Source organism: Urocampus carinirostris, chromosome 3 (assembly GCF_059441175.1).
Source record: "Urocampus carinirostris isolate Australia breed hairy pipefish chromosome 3, RoL_Ucar_1.0, whole genome shotgun sequence".
NCBI lineage: Eukaryota > Metazoa > Chordata > Actinopteri > Syngnathiformes > Syngnathidae > Urocampus > Urocampus carinirostris.
Window position 1 is genome coordinate 26,289,536 of NC_142351.1, and position 19,496 is coordinate 26,309,031.

At 37.7% G+C, this 19,496-nt stretch overlaps 1 protein-coding gene across 6 annotated transcripts in view; it reads right to left on the reverse strand.

The window, feature by feature from the left end:
* fmnl3 (formin-like 3) overlaps positions 1-19,496 on the reverse strand; it is a 66,468-nt gene that overhangs the window by 7,434 nt on the left and 39,538 nt on the right. For all 6 annotated transcript variants that reach the window (XM_088331258.1, XM_088331257.1, XM_088331255.1 and 3 more), the window contains 14 exons: positions 18,016-18,109; positions 16,109-16,183; positions 15,911-16,021; positions 14,664-14,813; positions 14,060-14,161; positions 12,309-12,675; positions 8,968-9,060; positions 8,773-8,897; positions 8,503-8,705; positions 6,871-7,174; positions 5,533-5,613; positions 5,313-5,442; positions 3,157-3,317; positions 2,958-3,059 (listed from right to left, as the gene is read on the reverse strand). In XM_088331258.1, coding sequence (XP_088187384.1) covers positions 2,958-3,059; positions 3,157-3,317; positions 5,313-5,442; positions 5,533-5,613; positions 6,871-7,174; positions 8,503-8,705; positions 8,773-8,897; positions 8,968-9,060; positions 12,309-12,675; positions 14,060-14,161; positions 14,664-14,813; positions 15,911-16,021; positions 16,109-16,183; positions 18,016-18,109 — 2,098 coding nt within the window. The remainder of the gene's footprint in view (positions 1-2,957; positions 3,060-3,156; positions 3,318-5,312; positions 5,443-5,532; positions 5,614-6,870; positions 7,175-8,502; positions 8,706-8,772; positions 8,898-8,967; positions 9,061-12,308; positions 12,676-14,059; positions 14,162-14,663; positions 14,814-15,910; positions 16,022-16,108; positions 16,184-18,015; positions 18,110-19,496) is intronic.

Here is a 19,496-nt window from a genome sequence, read left to right on the forward strand (position 1 = left end):
CTTTTTGCATAGCTCCACCCATCCCTCCCACTCACCCAATCAAATGACTAAGTTCTCTTCCGGTGTTTTGGCGTATTTACAGTTCTGTGGATTCATCATAAAGTATCTGAACACTGAACACAGATTATATAGTGAACTTTTAAATAAAGGATTCTTTAGCGTTGTACAGCCAAAACGAGTTTTTTTTCCCCCTTTTTTTTGTGTGACACCTTGACTGTAAATTGTAGTGAAAAACGTGCCCTATATATACTGCGAAGTGTTTCCTTTAAATTTAGCTTTGGTTTGGCTTTACGTGTACCTGAATAGGATAGACACCTCCGGTTTTGAACAAGATGGAGAAATTTTGCATGCAATCAAATTGGTCTCTGAGCCACAGATACTCATAGAAAGAGCCATATATGGCTCGCGAGCCATAGGTTCCCGACCCCTGCTTTAAACTATGCACCCCACCTTTGACTTTTTGTGGTGAAAGCAAGAAAAAAAAAGACAGCAATTCTGGCTATTTTCCTCTAAGAATGTTTTATGATATGTAATGAAATATGGTTGTTTTATATAGCAGGTTTCATTTAGCTTTATCTGTCCCCTAGCATGGACATCATACATACCTCTTTGGCGTCCATGATTAATAGTAGATGATAGTCAATAAGGATTACCTTACGGTTGACTCATTTTGTCATACAGTACTACCTCTAAATAAAAAACACAGTTAAAAAAGATTTTAATAACAGGTTAACAGTAGAATATTTTCTCTATTAAGTATGTGTTAACAATGTCCAACTGAATTCAAAGAAATCTTTTTTCCCCACCCCGCCTATATTCTTTCATCTTACTCTTAGCAAAGCACATTGGGTAACAGGAATGGAGGGTGGGGCGGGTGGTGTTATTCACAGTAACTTCATGCACGCCCCTGCGTATCTTCTTCTTTCTGTTTGTTTGTGTAGCATGAAAATGATGAAAGTAAGAAGAGGCCTATTTCATTGCTAGTCCAAACGCCAACCCAAAACCCCAAGAAAGATAAAAAAAGCACAGTTTATTCGAGCATGTCTAAGAAATGCACGTATTTGCACACAAATCAGGAATGAACTCACTAAGGCTGCAATCATGACTTTAAGCAAGGAGATGGAGGCAGAGAGTTCATAAGTTCCAAATTCCTTATAGCTACTTTAAAGTACTGAAGAAAAAAGGATAAGGTAAAATGCTTTCATTTCGTATATTTATTTATTTTTCACAGCTGGTTTGTTTGTTATCAAAATTGTTCATCTTGGTCAAAGTTTTCTTACTATTTGTATTGGGTTACTTTTATTTGAGAAACATTGCATTCAATTGTTGAGTGTGTTATGAAAATAAGTTGCAATAAGTGAAATGTCTAAAAATGAACCCTTTGTTTTTGCTTTTGTATAACCCAGCAGTAGTACATTTAAAATGTAACCCAATTGCCTATGTTGGAAATTCATTGACGAAGACAAATATTAGGGGCATTTTTACTGTGTGAATTACTATAAGATAATATAATTTATTAAATAAACTAAAATCATTGAACATATATCAATAGAACAAAAATAAAGTCTGTTGGCAGGTACCTTTGCATTTCTATATATATGTATATTTGTTTATGTCACTGCTCCACCACCAGGAGACGTTCTAGTGTTAAAAGAAGTGAAACAGTAATGATTGGTGGTTCCTCGCTGCTAAATGTTATTGCACTTATTTTTATTGCACTATTTTTCCAATGCACTATTCGTCTTCATTGCATTATTATTATAACTCAGGTCAGTTTTTCTAAGCACTGTGTTGTAATTATTATTATTTTTTGCTTATTCACCATGATAGTCTTTGATCTTTTTTGTCTTGATTCACAACGTTGATATGAATGACAAAAAAGACAATTCTAATTATATTTGTAATTCTAATTTGTCACATTTAAAACATTACTTTTTTATGTTTCTACAGTATATACGTAGTTTTTTTGTCTTGAAATACAAAAAATAAAACACCCTGATAAATAGTTCTTTTTTTTACAGTTACAACAAAAAATGTTTTGATGTGCAAGATAATAGTAAAAATATTAACAATAATATATCAATTAAATGCTTAACGTCTAACTCAAACCCTAACCTAAATATTTATAGACATTACTAAAATTAACCCTATGTGCTCTTCACCTTCTGGAAATAATCAAGCAAGCTATGTATATATTTCTTCCTAATTGTGTTCAGTGCTAGAAGGGGAGCTGTTTAACATCTGACCTCTAGATGTCTCTGTATTGAGTAGCAAAACCGAGTGCTACAAACAAAAAGTAAGATTACAAACTACGGAGAAGTGACCACACAACACAATTTTTCCTCTATTTTTTTCATCCAGCCTTTTACGAGGTTTTTGGGGGTTACCCTCGCCGCAAGATGACAGACAATCATGTCAGTTCCCTCTAGGTGAGCCTAATGGTATGAGAAATAATCACATTCCTCGACCTAAAAGTATTGAAATGAAAATTGATGTATGTCTTCTTATTATTCAAATCAATAAATCAATATTGTTATTGTTAAATAATACAGAATATCAATTTAAGATCTTCCTCAAAACGTAATATGAGAAAGCACAGTGCGACTTTTGTTTTATCATGAACACACAAGTCCTTATGGTGTGCATTTCCGTAAGCCGATGGCATAAATCGTAAGTGCAAACAATCTGAGGAAGTCTGCAGCATGACTGGGCTGCACACGGACTTTGGGGCGGAGCCCACAAGAAGGAAGAAGTCGTCCTAACAGTGCAGCTGTGGCCCCACAGTCAGACCCAGCTGGCCTTTCCTGTTATTGGGGCCCAAGACCTCGCGCCACGTCCGGAGGCACAGAGGCGAACAAAATCGACCGCATCTGTCTGTCTATGTAGGGAAACGTCCTTCAAATCTGCATTGTGGAAACGTGAGTGTTGAGATGTATGCTACTTGTGTGTGCTGTCACCTTGTAGGCTTTGATGAAGCGCACAAAAACGGGGAAGAAGACTGATGGGGGAGTGGTCTTGGCGCTCTCTCCAAAGTAGTTCACCACATTATTGAAAGCTTCCTAGAATTAGGATGAAAATGCAAGCAGTGACATATAAGTACAAACATCACGACATTCTTCGGTCTGTTCTTGTTCAAGCGGGGGCGTAGTAACCCACCTCTGCCGTCTTGGCATCCTTCTGCAGCTTCTCTAGCTGGGTGTCGTTGGTCTGTACGAAGCCCTTCAGGACAGAGTGGTCATGGAGGCTGCATTCTCTCCGGATCAGCTCCATGCCTTTTCCCAGCTCTCGCACATCCAGCAGAACGTTTTCCAGCGACACTTTGTGCACGGTCAATAAAATCAGTTAGCCCATGAGGTCCACATACTAAAAAGGTTATGACAGGCAATTGTTTTTGGTTTAGGACCATCTACCTATCAAAAAATAGTATTTCTTTTGCTTAGAGCAGGCATGTCAAACATACGGCCTGCTGGCTGAATCAGGCTGTGTCTGAGTACAGGTATGTCAAAAAAAGCAAGTCTCTCGCTCATTACTATCAAAAGTTGCAATTTTTAAAATAAATACAAATCAAATGCTCCTTCCCACCGGTAGAGGGCAGTAGAAGTGTACGAGAGTTTGAGTCTGGTATCATGTTAAAGACAATATTGTGAAGTATTTTCTTAGCTTCAGTATAGCCCAGCCAAGTAATTTGATCTGATGTTATTGCCCATTCACTGCTAAAACTCTTATTTTAAATATTTGTATTCATTTATTTCAAAGCAGTGTGACAATTGAGACAAGCATATTTCATTCATACCTCCCACTTAAGTACGTTTATGTTTGGGACGTTTTTAGTAAGTTGGTTCAGAAGTATAGCTGCATTTACGCAACGGATAAAATAGATGAATTGTTAACACATTCATTGCCAAGCATGAAAGTCATTTTTTTCTCCATTTTTTCTGAAAAATGTGTTCTGCTTAGAAAATATCCCTTATCATCCGTACTTATAATTTGTAGGGTAGGCTACAAACTGAGTTTTAAACGCCTGTCTTAAAGGTTTCTAAAGGTCTTTTGGAGAAAATATCACCCGAAAGTTATGAATTGATCATAGAACACATTAAAGTTTTGATTTACTGAAAGATAAGTTTCTCTAATATTTTCCTTACTGTATTGGAAACTGCGGCCCACCTAAGAACAGAAAGTCTGGATGGGGCCCCCAAGTCAAACTGAGTTTGACATGCTCGTCGTTTTAGAGGTTTTTTTGGAGAAAACATCATCCATAAAGTGATGAATTGATTGTAGAACACATCAAAGTTTTGATTAATCAAAAGATAATTTTGCTCTTATATGTTTTTACTATATTGGAAGCTAAAAACAGATTCAATTGAAAAAAATAATAATTGAACGGAAAATAATCCATTCAAGTGTAATCAATTGGTTATAAAAATAGTTACACATGCAAATAATAACTATTAACTCTATTTATCCAAGTCTTTTTTCAAGTATTTCATTTTTGTGGGAAGAAAAGTCAATCACGAGAAAAGTAGCACCCTACATTAATTCCCCAAAATTTGGAAAATGTTCAATCCAAAAATGATTAATTGAAAATAAAATTAGTTAGAATGTCAAACTGTTTTTCTATACTATAAATAGAAACATGTATAGTGCAGAGAACCTTTTAAGTATTCTTCTGTTTTTCAAGGTAAAGGGTATAGTACATTAATCTTACTTTACTATATTTTTTTTCAGCAAAAGGGATTATTCTTTCATTCTAAGGGTAAAATCTAAAATTAGCAAAACAGGTTTTTTTTTTGCAGTTGCACTACTTTAATAGTTGACTAATTATTGTTGGATTGAAAGTTCTCCACATTCTATGAATATTAGCTTCTTCAACGGTAAATGTTTTCTTTATCCACGAGAGAAGGACGATTTTCATTGAAACAGTTGTCTGATTTGATTGCTATTGGATAATACAGCAAACAAAGTTCCACTGGGAGAAAGGAATGATATTATCTTTGTATCCATGTTTTTGACTAGTTTTTCTCGTTGTACTATATTTTTCACTTATTTTTCTAGTAAAATATAAAAAAAAATCTCAAAATGAGCTAAAAAGCCTGATAGGGCAAATGCAAGAATAATTAGCTTCTTAAGGGGCCTAATTCATCCTTGAATATAATTAGAAAAAAAACTTAAATAAAATGCCATGTCTGTCAGTGGGGCAGCAGGCTATTTTCTGCAAGGGTTTTGTGTAATTTTATTCTTTCATGAATGAACAAAATGATCTCTGCAGACCCGCTGCCTTACAAAAAGCAACAGGAGTGTTAGTCTGTACTCACCCGCTGCGGCTTTCTCCACAAAGTGCAGCTCATTGTAGAAGTTAGCCAGCTCGGCATATTTTTCTTTTACAATGAGCGCAATGTAGTGCAGCAGCGTCATTTTCCTGTCTGTGGATTTGGTGTCCAGCAGCTGCGCAAAAAAACAAAAGAATCAGCTCAGGAAACTGCTTGGGAAGTTGACTGATGGGCACACGTGCCCAAAAAACTCAGTGTTACTCACCAGATCCAGACTTTGCAATTTGAAGCCGTAAACACAACCTCTCTTGCTGCTATTCATGTAGTTGCCCAAGGCTAAAATAATCTGAAATAGGTTGGAATTGTTTTTATTGTCTTGATAACAATGTAGTGAGAATTGTTTGCAAGAAGATTGGAAATGGCCTTCCAGGATACACAAGATAAAACACGTGATAAAGACTTCTGTAAATAGCTCAAAAGAGATGGGCCACTGCGATTTTCTTGTAAATTTGATAACTAACTGACAAAATATTTTCAGTGGATGACTTAACTTTTCGTAATTACAATTCAGTAATAACATAGTAACAACATAGTAATAACATAAGTTGTTGTTATAGAAACATATATCAAAACGGTAGCCCTTTGCGACAGTCAGTAACAAAAAGTAGCTTCCAGCTTCAAAAAAGTTTGTGACCCCAGTTCTACATGATGTGCGTTGAGAGTTTAATTTACCATTCTTAGGATTTTGCTTTGACAAACATGTGAGTGTATCCGTATTATCAAGATAGTCAGTTCTCTTCAGCTCCCATTTTCTTGTCACTATTCACTCTCCTTTCCATTAAAAGCTAGGCGCCCCAAAAATATATAAATACTGTATGTACTACGCAAAGGGAGTGTGAGACATTTAGTGTGGATGTTAGGATCCATTTATTTTTCATAATATTTTACTGATAGAATGAACTTTCTAGTGTCATTTCCATTTTTGGTCTCCAAGCAGTTTTTATTCTTTTGGATCACCTTGTTGTCTGACAGTCTTTCATTCAAGCACTTCCTTGTAAATGCCTTTTGAATTCAATTGTCTTTATTATAATTGATAACAACATAATAAACATTGTTTTAACGAGATATGATATTCAACTCCAGGATAAACACGTAATAAAGACTTAAAAGAAAAAATTAAGATAAAAGTATATCAGGATAAATAGGCAAAAACATTTACAAGATAGTGCTTGGATACTAGCCCAACTTTAAAGTGCAAATTTCTTTTGTAATACTAGTGAAAACTATTGCAATGACATTTAGCAGCAACAAAATTCCCAAATACAACGGAAAAAAAAAAAGATATGAATACCCCTTTTCAATATCACCGGCAATACATATATCTTTCACAGTCTATCATGCTTGTTTATGGTGGTGATGGCCTTGGGGAAGAAACTCTCTCTGAGCTTGTTAGTCTTTGTTTTAAGGGTCCTGCATTGCCTAGCATAGGGCAACAGGTCAAAAAGGTGGTGGCCGGAGTGAGAGTAGTGTTAATGTGAATCAGTCAGAGTTAAAACAGCTTCACTTTTGCCAAGATAATAATCAAAAGCACCAGGTAACCGACCTCAAGCATTCTTTTCAACTTGGGCGAAGACTTGACGGAGCCGGAGGCGGCGATGATAGCGTTGAGTTGCGGCGTTAGCATGCCAACGTTGTCGGCAAAGTTGCCCACAAAGGTGATAATGTTCATCCTTTGCGTCAGCCTCTCGATCTTGCTGAAGAGGAGCATGAATCGGTCCTCCTCGGCCAACTGGTCCAGCGGCCGCCTCTCACGCTCGTACTGCCGGAGCACTTTGACCTCCGCTTCCGTCGGCAGGAAGCGCATCAGGCACTCCACAAAGTCTACTGGTAAGGCCTTCAAGTCAAATCTAGGAAAGTAGGAGAAAAACAGTTTTTTTTTCCTCATCATTTTGTGATAAATAATTCTACATGTTACGATAACATTCAACACCTTGTATAAGGGCCAATGCTAGCCTTTTTTAGGTATCCATATTTGTGACATAGCCCAGGGTTCCCAAACCTTTCACGGAGTTGTTTAATGTAAATGAAATTATGCAGGGACTTGCCCCATCATATCTTTCAGATTTAACTTCACCCTATGTTCCTGCTCAGAGCCTTCCCTCTGAAAATGCTGGTCTACTAGTAATCCCAAGAGCGGAGAAGAAATCCATCGGTTTTAGAGTGTTCTCCATTTGGGGCCCGGTGCTGTGGAATGCTGTGCCCTCTGAGATTTGATCTGCATCCTCATTCGATGTGTTTAAATCTAGGCTTAAAACACACTTCTATTCTATAGCATATGAATGACCTACAATATATTTCATCTTGACAATGTATGTATATTGTTTGTAAATGCTACATCCATTGCATACTTGGTCATCCTTTTTATTTCATTTTTTATTGTATATTATGCGTGAATGATTTTATTATTTTTCAATTTTTATTAGTTGTTAATGAAACATCCATTGCAGCCTGGTCCTCCCGAAAGGGGTATTAGCTCATGTGCTGTCCCTTCTCAAGGTTTCTTCATTTTCCTCAAGTTGAGGTTTTTGAGTTTTTCCTTGCCCTCAGGAGATGGTGTAATAGTAGTCTCTAGAGTAGTCTATACAGCCCTTTGAGACTTCTTGTGATTAAGGGCATCACAAATAAACATGACTTGACTTGACTATTAGTATTAATCTAGTAATGAGCTATAACGAGCCCTTTTAAGGGAATGGAATGCAAGTATCAGTTGCCATTTTGTAGCTATTTAAAATACAGGCTTAGGAAATGTAAAAAATGGAAAAGTGACTTTTGATTCCAGTCAAGGAAAACTGTAATATTGGGATGAATTGGTATTTTTATTACGAGTATTTCCTTAAAATTGTTTCAGATACTAATGGTACTTCTATCTGTATTGGAATGGGTGACAACTCAAGTACTTGTAATGGTATTGGTCTTACCACATTTATCGAAATCACAAAAAAAAAGTTTTATATTTTGCATTTAATACTGATAACTGGTTACAAACCTTGATCACTTTTTAATCACATACTTTTGGTTAGACAAGGAAAATTTGATGTTACAAAACGTATTACATGTTAGAGTCCAAACCCTGAAGTATCTTTTTTAGAATGTAAAAAAAAGTTAGTTGGCTAGGTAGCAAACTGCAAAGTGCAATTCAGCTGCATTAACATTGAAAAATAAAATAGTGGTATACTTCTCTATTGCTTTGCAGATCTCCTCTGTGGTCTTATTGGCTTTCCTGAGCGTGATGGCTAAGTTCTTGGAGCGGTTGGGGTCCAGCAGTGTAACTTTGTTTACCATCTTCTGAGACACTTTACTTTTTGTACATGACACATCCACAATCGGACCCTGGGCACGCGTTTTGAAAAGCTCCTCAAACCGTTCCAGATCCAGTTCCTGCAAGCAGGCACATATACAAATTTAACTCCACTATTGAGGTTTATGAATCTCTGAAAATGTGTACCTCGAGCACTCGTTCATCATCAATTTCGTTAAAGACAGTGCCGTTGATCTGATTGGGCTTGAGGGCGGTCCAGTTAAAAACAGGAAGGCGGAATTTTGTCTTGATGGGTTTCTTGATTCTAATGGCTGCAGGGAATACAACAATTAAGCTTGGCTCCATTAGTTGAAGGGGGAAAAGCGTACGAAAAATCATTACCTGAGAGACCCAAGCTGAGTATAACTGAAGGAGAAGCTTCTGGCAGAGGAGGTGCAAGAGGAGGAGCAGGAGGAGGAATAGGTGCACTAAAGCCTGTAGGAAATAATGCAAATGATGACACTGCAAAATGTCCAGATAGAAAAACGGCATAACAAATTTGAAATAATCATTATTCAGAGTAAAATGTTCTTATTGCAGTAGCAAATCATTTATCCGAATTTACAAATGTATTTTTCTTTTTTAACAAATCTAATCAGAATTATTTGAAGTACTAAACTAAAATATTTTTTTCATTATTATTTCATGATTCAGTTTTCAATATTTTAGTAAAATTAAAATAAACTTAAATGAACATTTGTATTTTTTGAAAACGTAAGTGAAAAAAAATGTAAAATAAGTCATTAAATGAGCACAAATGCTAACAAGTATCAATCTAATTTTGCTAAAAATAATTTACATTTTAAGCATTGTTTTTTGGCTTTATAAAAATACTTAAAATGAACAAAAATATAAGCTAGTACTACTTTTAAAACGACTACTACAACAAATACTCTTTAATAATAATTATTTACGGTAAATATTTTTTACAATTTAGTTTAAATAATAATAACTGCTCTCTAACTAGAAAAGCAGGTTCAACTACGGTAAAACAAAAAACTTAAAATGAAAAGCTAGATATACAGTACTAGTTACAATATTAAATGTAAGAGTAAAAAATATAATGATAACATTAATAATAGTAATGATAATAATAATAGTAAAAAGTGTAATAATAATAATAACGGTAATAGAAGTAACAAGAACAAGAACAGCAGAAATTATTATATCTGATAACTTTAGTCTGTATTTAAAGTTGGGCACCTGCAAAGGAGCTTGCATAGGATGCCAGTCAAAGTATGACTTTTTTATGCGATATTGTTAGTTGCCTTGACTATTATGAACTGTTTATCTCATTGTGACTATCTGTTATTTGATTTTTACACTAATCATTTAAACTTTAGCGGACACTCATAATAAGGAGAGAAGACATCAATGGATTTTGAATTCTCAAGGTGGGAGAGAAGACTTCAGGTAAGAAAGTCCAACTTGTTCTAAAGGCCCTCACCTGCACTCTGTCATGATTGCTGATTCAGGGCACCTGTGATCGCCCAATTGGCGCCAACAGCCCTGAGCACTGATTGGTTAAGAGACTCTTTTTAAACCCCCGGCTTCCAAGAGGAAGCCATCAGACCGTTTGCGAACCTATGCTCCCAGCTAGGCAAGCTCATACCTTCCGACATTTTCCTGCCCTGTTTTCTCCTGCCTGATACCTGTTGCTGACCTGTTTCTGGACCCGTTTCTGCCCTGATCTGCCATCCTGACCACTGACCTGTTTTGCTCTGTTTCTTGCCTGACACCCGTTGCCGACCTCTTTTCTGAACTCGATACCGCCCTTGCTCCCGTCCCAGCTAGTGACCAGTATCCCTGCCGCCTACGATTATCCGCGCTCGACATGGAAGTGCCACTTCCGCGTTGCAGCCACCTGCTACCCGTGTCCGTCGATCATCGGATCGTGGAAGCAAGCACTGCTTTCCCTCTTTATCAATAAAACTGTGTAAACGAACGCTACTTGGTCCTGTCTCCATTTCTGGCTTGTGACACACTCTTTCTTTTCTTAAAGTTCCTAGTTAACAAAATCAGATCCACCCTAAAAGGTGTGGGATCAGAGAACAGAAACACGGTTGTAATAAACAAAATAACATAAAAAAAACAATCAACAGCGAGAATAGAAGAATAGAGAATAGAATAATCTAGAAGAACAATTGTCGAAATAACGAACTGGTGTCCTACGAAATCTCCTTTGCAGGTGTAAAATATCAAAAACCGAATACATTTATTACAAACCCTTTAGGGTGGATATTCTTTTTAACCTAGGAGATTTAATAAAAAGGAAGGGCTCAGGCGAGGGCCTTCAGAACAGGTTGTAATCTGTTATCTACAGTCTTGGAAACAACGCCATTATAGATAACGGCATTACAAATAATGCCATTACAAATAACGCCATTACATAACGGTGTAATGGAACTGATTAGTTTTTCAGCCGTTACAACGCCGTTACCATGACTGACTGTCAAAAGTGGTGCGTTACTTCGGCTTCAGAACGCCAATGGTGGCGTAACCCCCTTGGCCCACCTGAAGCCGTTTTCAGCGGCCCGGTTTTACGCTCTGCTCTAAGTCACATCACTTCTTTTCCAATCATGTTACCATTCAAAATAGCGACTACCACATAGTTGGACAGCGATTAGTATTTACTAATGCGCCGAAAGAAAAGGCGCCTGAGCGGCAACCGACTAATGTCGTTTGAAATGAAATGATCTGCATTTATATAGCGCTTTTCAAGTCAATGACTTTGCAAACGAAACGGCCCCTTGGAAGTGAACGAAGGGAGCCGGCTCCCCACCGATCAACAGCTTTTTCCCTTCGAGACGCCTGTTTTTTCGTGTGACTGGTCAATATGAATTTTTTTTCCCAGAGATTCTATGTGGTTGAAATTAAGATTAACATTGTTTTGTATTTTATCTTTTTTGTAGATTTATGCATATTTTTATTATTTATCATAATTTTATAGTGTTAATGTGTTTATTGAAAAATGTAAAGTTTATTATTTTCTTCTTTTTCTTTTTACTCACCTCCTTCTTTATTTTTCCCACTTTTTAACTTATTCCGTGCATAATGTTCTTTTTAATGAGCCGCGCCAAAAAAGATGGTTCTCAAAAAATAGTGGTGATTCCCATCTCTACAATTAAACTTGCTACGGAATATGGAATAATTCAGTTATTAACTCAGTTACTTTTTGGAAGAAGTAGTGAGTACCGGTAACTATAGCTAACACTGGTTGTCTGAGGTCGTAATCTCTTATCTCAGATTAGGCTCTCTCCCTGTTTTCCTTGCAAGCTCAACATTCATTAAAGATGACTTTCCTTGTTTTAGATGTCTACCAATCCTTAATCTTATCAATATCACGTATGTAAAAACAATTGTTTATTCATTTTCTTTTTCAAAAGATAAACATATAGTAAGAGAATAAAAAACATTTTTGGTGTTACTAGTATTTTAATGATCATTATTTTTATCATAATTTTACAAGCAAAAAATATAGCAAAATATAAAAATATTTTAAAGGAACAAAACTCTGATAATAAAAACACTTATCTTTATCTTTTTTTTTTTTGCTTGTGAAAACCAGTTTAAATGCGTTTTGGTGTGAGAAGTAAATGTATTTTACAAAAATTAAAAAGCAACTAAAAGCCCACAATCTTGTATATTTGAAAAAAAAAATATGCATGCTTCAGGATGCTCACTTGCAGAACAAGGGAGTGGAGGAGGTGGGGGTGGGGGAGGAGGCGGCGGTGGTGGAGCTTCACTGGCCGGTGGCAAGCTGGGATCGAGCAACTCTGCTTGCGATGTGCAAGGTGCTGAAGCCAAATTTAGCGTCCCGAAATGAGCCTGAGTGAAGCCGACGCCTTCGGCCAGCACGCCCGCCCCCCCGACAGCGAGCGTCTCTATGGCGATGTCTCCATCAGGCTTCTTGTGCAATCGGATGCTGCCTTGCTGCTCTAGCTCCAGAAGCCGCCTCTCAATATTGAAGTGTCTCTGGAAGGCGGCGTCCTTTTCTTTCAGCACACGCCTCAGGGTGTTGACCTGCGTGTTTGTCGACTCGTACGTCTCCTGCGCGGCCACAGGGGGGCAAATTAGAGCTCAGGAGGGTGATGGAAAAGCTGAGAAAACATCCTGCTTCCTGGCGACCTCGTTTGAAAATGATCTACGGCAGTGGTCTGCAACCACCGAGCCGCGGGCCGGTACCGGACCGTGGGTAGTTGGTATCGGGCCGCACAGAAAGAAAAAAAAACTTTTTTTTTGCTTGAACCTCATTTATTCAGATGAATTGCATATTTTTTTAATCCAAACAAGAAGTTTGGTTTGGTTATACAAAATATATTATGGTAGTATCTACGGTGTTTGAGTAATGACAGATCAGTCGAAAAATATCACTGACCACAATTGCACAATGTCGTATGCAACAGGAATCGAACTCGGATCACAGTAGTGAAATCACTGCATCCTAAGCATTGAAATACCATTGGCTATGATTAAAATCAATGACAGCATACTATAAACACAATGCCAAAATACAATTTACAATGTATTTATTTAATATCCTTCAAAGTCAGATAAACCATTGGGTTTTTTCACTGGCTTCTTTGCGTTTATTTACATCTTCCAGGAAAACTTTTTGTTTTTTCTGTTTTCTGTTAGAGCAGGTATGTCAAACATATAGCCCGCACGTCGGATCCGGCCCGTTAATAATTGAATCAGGCCCACCTTAAATTTTAGAGTATGTCAACGAGCAGGCGCAAGTCTCTGGGTTATTTCTATCAAAAGTTATGATATTTTACATTAAATGCAATCCAAATGCTGTGTATGGTCGGAAAGTTTTGAGTTTGTTAAGCATGGTGAGTTGGTTCAGGTGCAAAACTGCATTCACTCAACTGTTAAAATAAACACGCTAACACATTCAATGCCAAACATGAACATGTTACCCCATTATTTGTGAGTTAATCTGTTGTGTTTTGAGAAAATCCCTTGTCATCCGTGATAAGAATATGTAGGGTAGCCTACTAATGTAGGCTGAATGATAAAGCATAATGTTGAGAAACAAAGCTAAAGATTTGGAGTTGAAATAATTATAACTGATCTGGTCCGCCTCAAAACAGAAATTCTCCATGTGGCCTCAGAGCCAAACTGAGTTTGACATCCCTGTGTTAGAGAACAGAGGAAATGTTCGAATCCAACTTTTGTTTCTAGTACCATGAGTAAAAATAGTGTTATGAGTTCAAATCAAATGCCTTTTCCTATGTCATCTACATCCCTAGTGGTCTAGTTATTGCACAGAGGATTTAGGTTTTATTTTTATTATTATTATTATTACTATTATTATTACTACTAATGTCATTATTGGGCTGGACCGCTAGAATATTGTCAGACATTAAATGGTCCGCGGTACAGAAAAGGTTGCCGACCACTGATCCACCACTTCTGACTTCACGCTTACCCGTATTGCTTGGAGATCTTTATCCTTTTGTAAGAGCACCTTCTCCAAGTCAGCAACCTTCATCATGGTTTCATTCTCAACCTCCAGAAGCTTCTCAGTCACCTGAGAGAAAAGCCAAGATGCCGATTCTATATTAGCATCAGCAGCATTAGCAGTATGATTCCCTCTCAGCGCATCATCAAAGTGAAATTTGAGACCGGCAGCAGCGTGACGTGGCTTTTATTTTGATTACGAAACGGCTGCACATGCGGCGCTGGAATTCAAACAGGTCCTCCTTCGTCATTCCTGATCCCTGAGAGCAGAGTTTGTTATGAAAATCCTTGAATGATGTCAGGGCTGCCCATGACCTTTTCCATGGACTCTGCGAGGCTCCGTGGGATGCAGAGATGGAAGCAGCCAGCTCCAGAACAATATCAAGATTGTTACTGTACGTGCATCACATTTTCCAAACCTTCCACACCCCGTAATTTCTTAAAACCGCCATATAAAACTAGAACGCCATGCTTTATAATTATAGCGTAGGACACAGTGCGCAGTGCACAGAGTTGAAATTCTCCTGATGTGCCAGGCGAGCCTTGCTGGTGGTCTACGGGTCCGTGCTTACGTGCGACAGGTGCTCCTCCAGCTCTTCCACTTTTTCCAGGGCCGCATTCTTGGTCTCGGCATCTTCCAGTAGACCACCCACGTCGAACACATTGTCCAGGTAGGCCTGGATCTGCACCGACAGCTTGTCACTCTCAGTGTGTTTACTTTTCTGAAAGCGTAAAAGGGGGTTGGGGGTAACAAATGGCATCACATTATTAGTAACAGTGAACAGGACACAGAGTCTCCACGTTATCTCCTCTGAGATCCATTTAGACTGTTTTTAATTTTGGACACCTGCAAAGGAGATTGTGAAAGATGCCAGTTAGATATTTGGACTTTTATACTTCACTGTTGTTCATTATTTAGACTATTTTGCACTGTTTACGTCAGGAGTGTAAAACTCATTTTTGCTCAGGGGCCAAATGGTAAAAAACACTCTTATGTGAGTTTGACTACTAAATAAATGGCATTAAAAGTGAGCCTTAGCTGTCGGACTTTGGATCTTTTGGAGGCTGACAATTAAATCACGATTATGATTCAGGGGCGTATGAGTTAAATAGAAAACAATTATCGAGGGGCTTTTTCGTCCCTCAATTTTTTGTCTTTGTTACACTAATATTTGTAGTGTTTATCAACTGTGCATTTCTAAAAAAGCACAATAATAACTAAACCGATTCCCACAACAGTTTATTTAGCTCAGGGAAACTCATGCTAACTGTAAAACAAAATAAATAGCACACAAACACTCATTTAAGTGCAAATGATTTAAATGCTTGATTTACATCAATGAGTATTGCCTTAAACAGCACATCAATGACTTCTATTTTAGGTAAAATAAAACCAAGATGTGTGTTTCCTCAAATGATTTCTGGTAGATAAACTGCAGTCAGCAAATACATGGCTTTGGTGACACCCAGTGGACATATTCAAAACTGCAGGTCATTATTTGTTTGCCTGCGGCTCATTTTTCTCTCGTGCTTTTCTCAGTATCGTCTCGCGGGGCGGATTAAAACCCTTGGCAGGTCAGATACTGCCGGGGGGCCATATGTTCCCACACCCTTTGGGGCCGATCTGTTTTTGGTAAACAATTGCTGAGATTTAATAAAAAGAATGGGCTCAGGGGAGTGCTTTTAGAACATATTTGGAATTTAGTATTGTGCAAGTTTTTTTGCACAGTCCTCCCCTGCTCTCCCTGCAAGTCTAAAATTAATTGATGTCTTCTCTTCTTATTTTGAGTAACAGATAAGATAAACTTGATATGTTTACCTCAAGATAGTCATCCAGTCCCAGCTTGGTGAATTCAAACTGCAGATGGACTCTGAAGTTCATGTCCTCCACAGAGTGGACCACTATGTTGATAAATTGCATGCAAGCCACCTGCACGTCGGGAAAAAACAACATTGTGAGGCGCAGCAGAATCAAAGAAGGCAAAGACAGAAGTGCAAAAAGAAATAAGGCTCTGACCATAAAGTCAATGTTTCCCTCCTCACTCCGGAAGAAATCCATCAGGCGTTCAAAACGATGCTTCTCCTTGCAAACCTAAAAAAGCCATGTTAGTTTTTTCAAAATAATTTGTGTTTTCAAAGTGATGCGTTGCTATTTGACAACAAACAAGCTGAAAATGAAAAATAAATATTTCATAGGATTACTCATCCCTTTAGTAATATTTGTTCTGCAGTTCATTACACATTTAGGAACTAAAATAATCAAAATAAAGATAGTTATAAAAAAAAATGAAGGACTTATTGTTTTAATTCAAATTAAAGAGACAATGTGTAATATTTGACCACTAAATTTTACTGTGTTGTGTAGTGCAACCAGTAACGAGTGTCACAAAGCACAAGGAAAAGTACAAACAACGGTAACTCAAAAAGAATAAAACGCGCAATTTTTCTTCTTATTTATTTTTCGACCAGCTTTTTACAAGGTCTTTGTTTTTTTCGTGTATATTTGTTCTAAAAGGTCACAGTTTTATAAGGAAGAATATACCTTGTAATTAGTCACCTCCTGCCACAGTAAAATATTCAGACCACTGTACTTGTTAAAAAGATTCCAAGCATTTATGTATACTGATGTTTGTCTCACTTGTGCATATATGTTAATGCAAATATTATTAATATTGACTGCTGTTGATTAAGATTTAAAGCTGCGGACACAGAATTATTTAGCGATTGACAGCCAAAACAGGGTCTTGGTGTGACACCCTGACTGTTTTCCCGCGCCTGACTTCTCTGTCTCACTTCTTCTGCCCAACGATCGCCAAATCACTGCTGTTTGTGTTCACGAGCATGACTGCCCCCTTCCCGTGAAACTGTTACGCGTCTGGGTCTTCCGTCTGTTCTGGTTCTGACACTTTAACCATAATAAATCAAAAATGAATCAATGTTTGAGACCTCTTTCTGGCTCCAAAAAACCTTGACAACACCATAGTTTAAAAATCAAATCAAATGTCTTGTTCCTCTTTCAGCCACTATCTATGAATGCTGAGCTGGGGGACAGTTCAGGTTGGCAGTTCCGCAGCTGCTATCAGGAAGTTGATCTTGATCATTGTTCAAGGTTATTACAATTCTGGTGTCCTAATGAGATCAATCACCACAAAGCATGTCTTCCTCCACTGAGTTCCTCAACTTTCATTCAATTCAAAATAAAAATAAGGCTGAATAAGTGTGCGTGATACTAACATGACATAATTGAGATGCCTGGTAATGTCAGTAATGACGCAAGATATTAAGTGTTATTCAGATAACTCTAGCATAAAGAACATGCTTACCAAACTACCAGTTTTACTCCAAATCACTAAATCCCATGAAATCTTCATCCTCGGAGTAACTCTTAAACAACTCCCCCAACTCAGCAGGTAGACAATGCGCCGCTTCCTCCTCCACGTTGTTTACATCAGACTCATCGTCACCTCTGCTTTTCGCCAGTCTCTTTCTCACTGACTCCAAACATTCTTTCTGCTGCTCGATTATCTTTTTCGGCTGCATATTTTACTATTTGCAGTTTATAATCTGCAGAATCTGATTTGTATTTTTTGTGCCATTTTTGTCCAGCTCTTCTCTGTTATTTTTATATATTACAGACAATGTGGAAATTATCAACACAGGCCGAGAGTGCCCTCTCGCGGTTTACTGTGAGAATAACATGTGAAATTATATAATAACGTATTAATAATATCAGACATAAGCCAGCCAAACTATGAAAACAAACTGACTTAAGAAAAAAAATGTGCATCAAGAAAAAATACATTACAACATATTGTTATTCCTTTCAAGTCCCTTTTGCATTACCAGAAAGAATAACCATGTGGACTTTAGGTCTGAAGTCAATAATTAGACAGCTCAAATTGCATCGGATTTGGCTTTGGGCACCTCTTTGAAGTTGTCAAAAGCCGACAGAATGATCTCGTGACCTCCTCGAACCAGGCAGACGGCAGCCAGCAGCTCTAGGACCAAAGCTTTTGTTCTGTAAGTGGAAGGGGGAAAGACATGTCAGAAAGAAGCACTGAATTTCACTCTATAAAGCAGGGAAACTCATTATGGACTGCAGGTATAAATTTGTGTGTGTTATTACTATAAATGAAAAACACATAGCATGCTGATGTTATCTTCAGCATGAATGTATGTTTATTGAAATTCCAACTCATTTACATATGTATTTTTACATTCACTTTCAAATCTATTTTTATACTTATACACATAAGTTTTATTAATGTATTGATTGTTTATTTTATATCAATATTTTTATAGCCATTTTCATTTTAACCAATAGTGATAAAAATATAACAAGTCCAAAATATCGTTCGAGACCACTAACCGCGCGTCACTCCCTACCGCCAGCATCGGCTTAACCACTTTGCACATGCAAACTACTACAGGCAACAAATGAAAAAGGGTGCTGTAAAAAAATTCTGTGTAGGTTCATGTAAAGTTACAGTAACTTTATTTTTAAGAGTACAGTAAGTGCTCCTGTATCATCAACTGTGAACTTCAGCCAATTATTCCCCTTAAGATTAACACCTATTAACTCACAGCAACACATACTATGTAGAATACGACAACAATTTTAGCTATCTACGATGAGATTGTTGTGTGCTACCAGTGACGATCTGGATTACAGCCCAAATAGGCAAGACAAGGTTAGTTGGTTGGTTGAATCCCTTAACCACTAAGGTTGTAGGGGCATCATTTCTTGTGGTGGGTCTTGGGTAAGTACAGCCATCTCTTTCCAGGCCAACATAAGTTTCTACCCGGTCTCGAACCGGGGACCACGTGTTAGGCCAATGTGCTAACCACTGCACTACGGCTATGATTATATAATACAATATGATATACTAAAATGCCTTTATTGTCACTGATAAGAACATGGTAAATATTGTCTACAACATGATAAGACATGGCCCTCCGGGGTAAACACGTAATACAGACCTAAACCAGACAAATAAGATTAAAAGAACGTTGAGGTAGATAGGCAAAAAATTTAGGGTAGTGCTATAAGACTGGACGACCTTATAAGTGCATCGTGACTATAGTGCAAAAAAAAATAGTGTAATAACATTAAACAGTAACAAAATGATACATGAAAACCCATTTTCAATATGACAAACAATATGTACATCTTTAACATTGTTGCATGCCTGTTTAGGGTGGTGATGTCCCTGGGGAAGAACCTGGCTCTGAGCCTGTTAACCCTTGTTTTAAGGGACCTGTAGTATCTGCCAGAAGTCAGCAGGCCAAAAAGACGGTAAGAGGAGTTCTATACCAGCTCAGTAGCCTAGATGGTAAGGCGCCCGCTTTGAGACTGGGAGGTTCGGGTTCGCGCCCCGGCCGAGTCATTCCTAAGACTTAAAAAG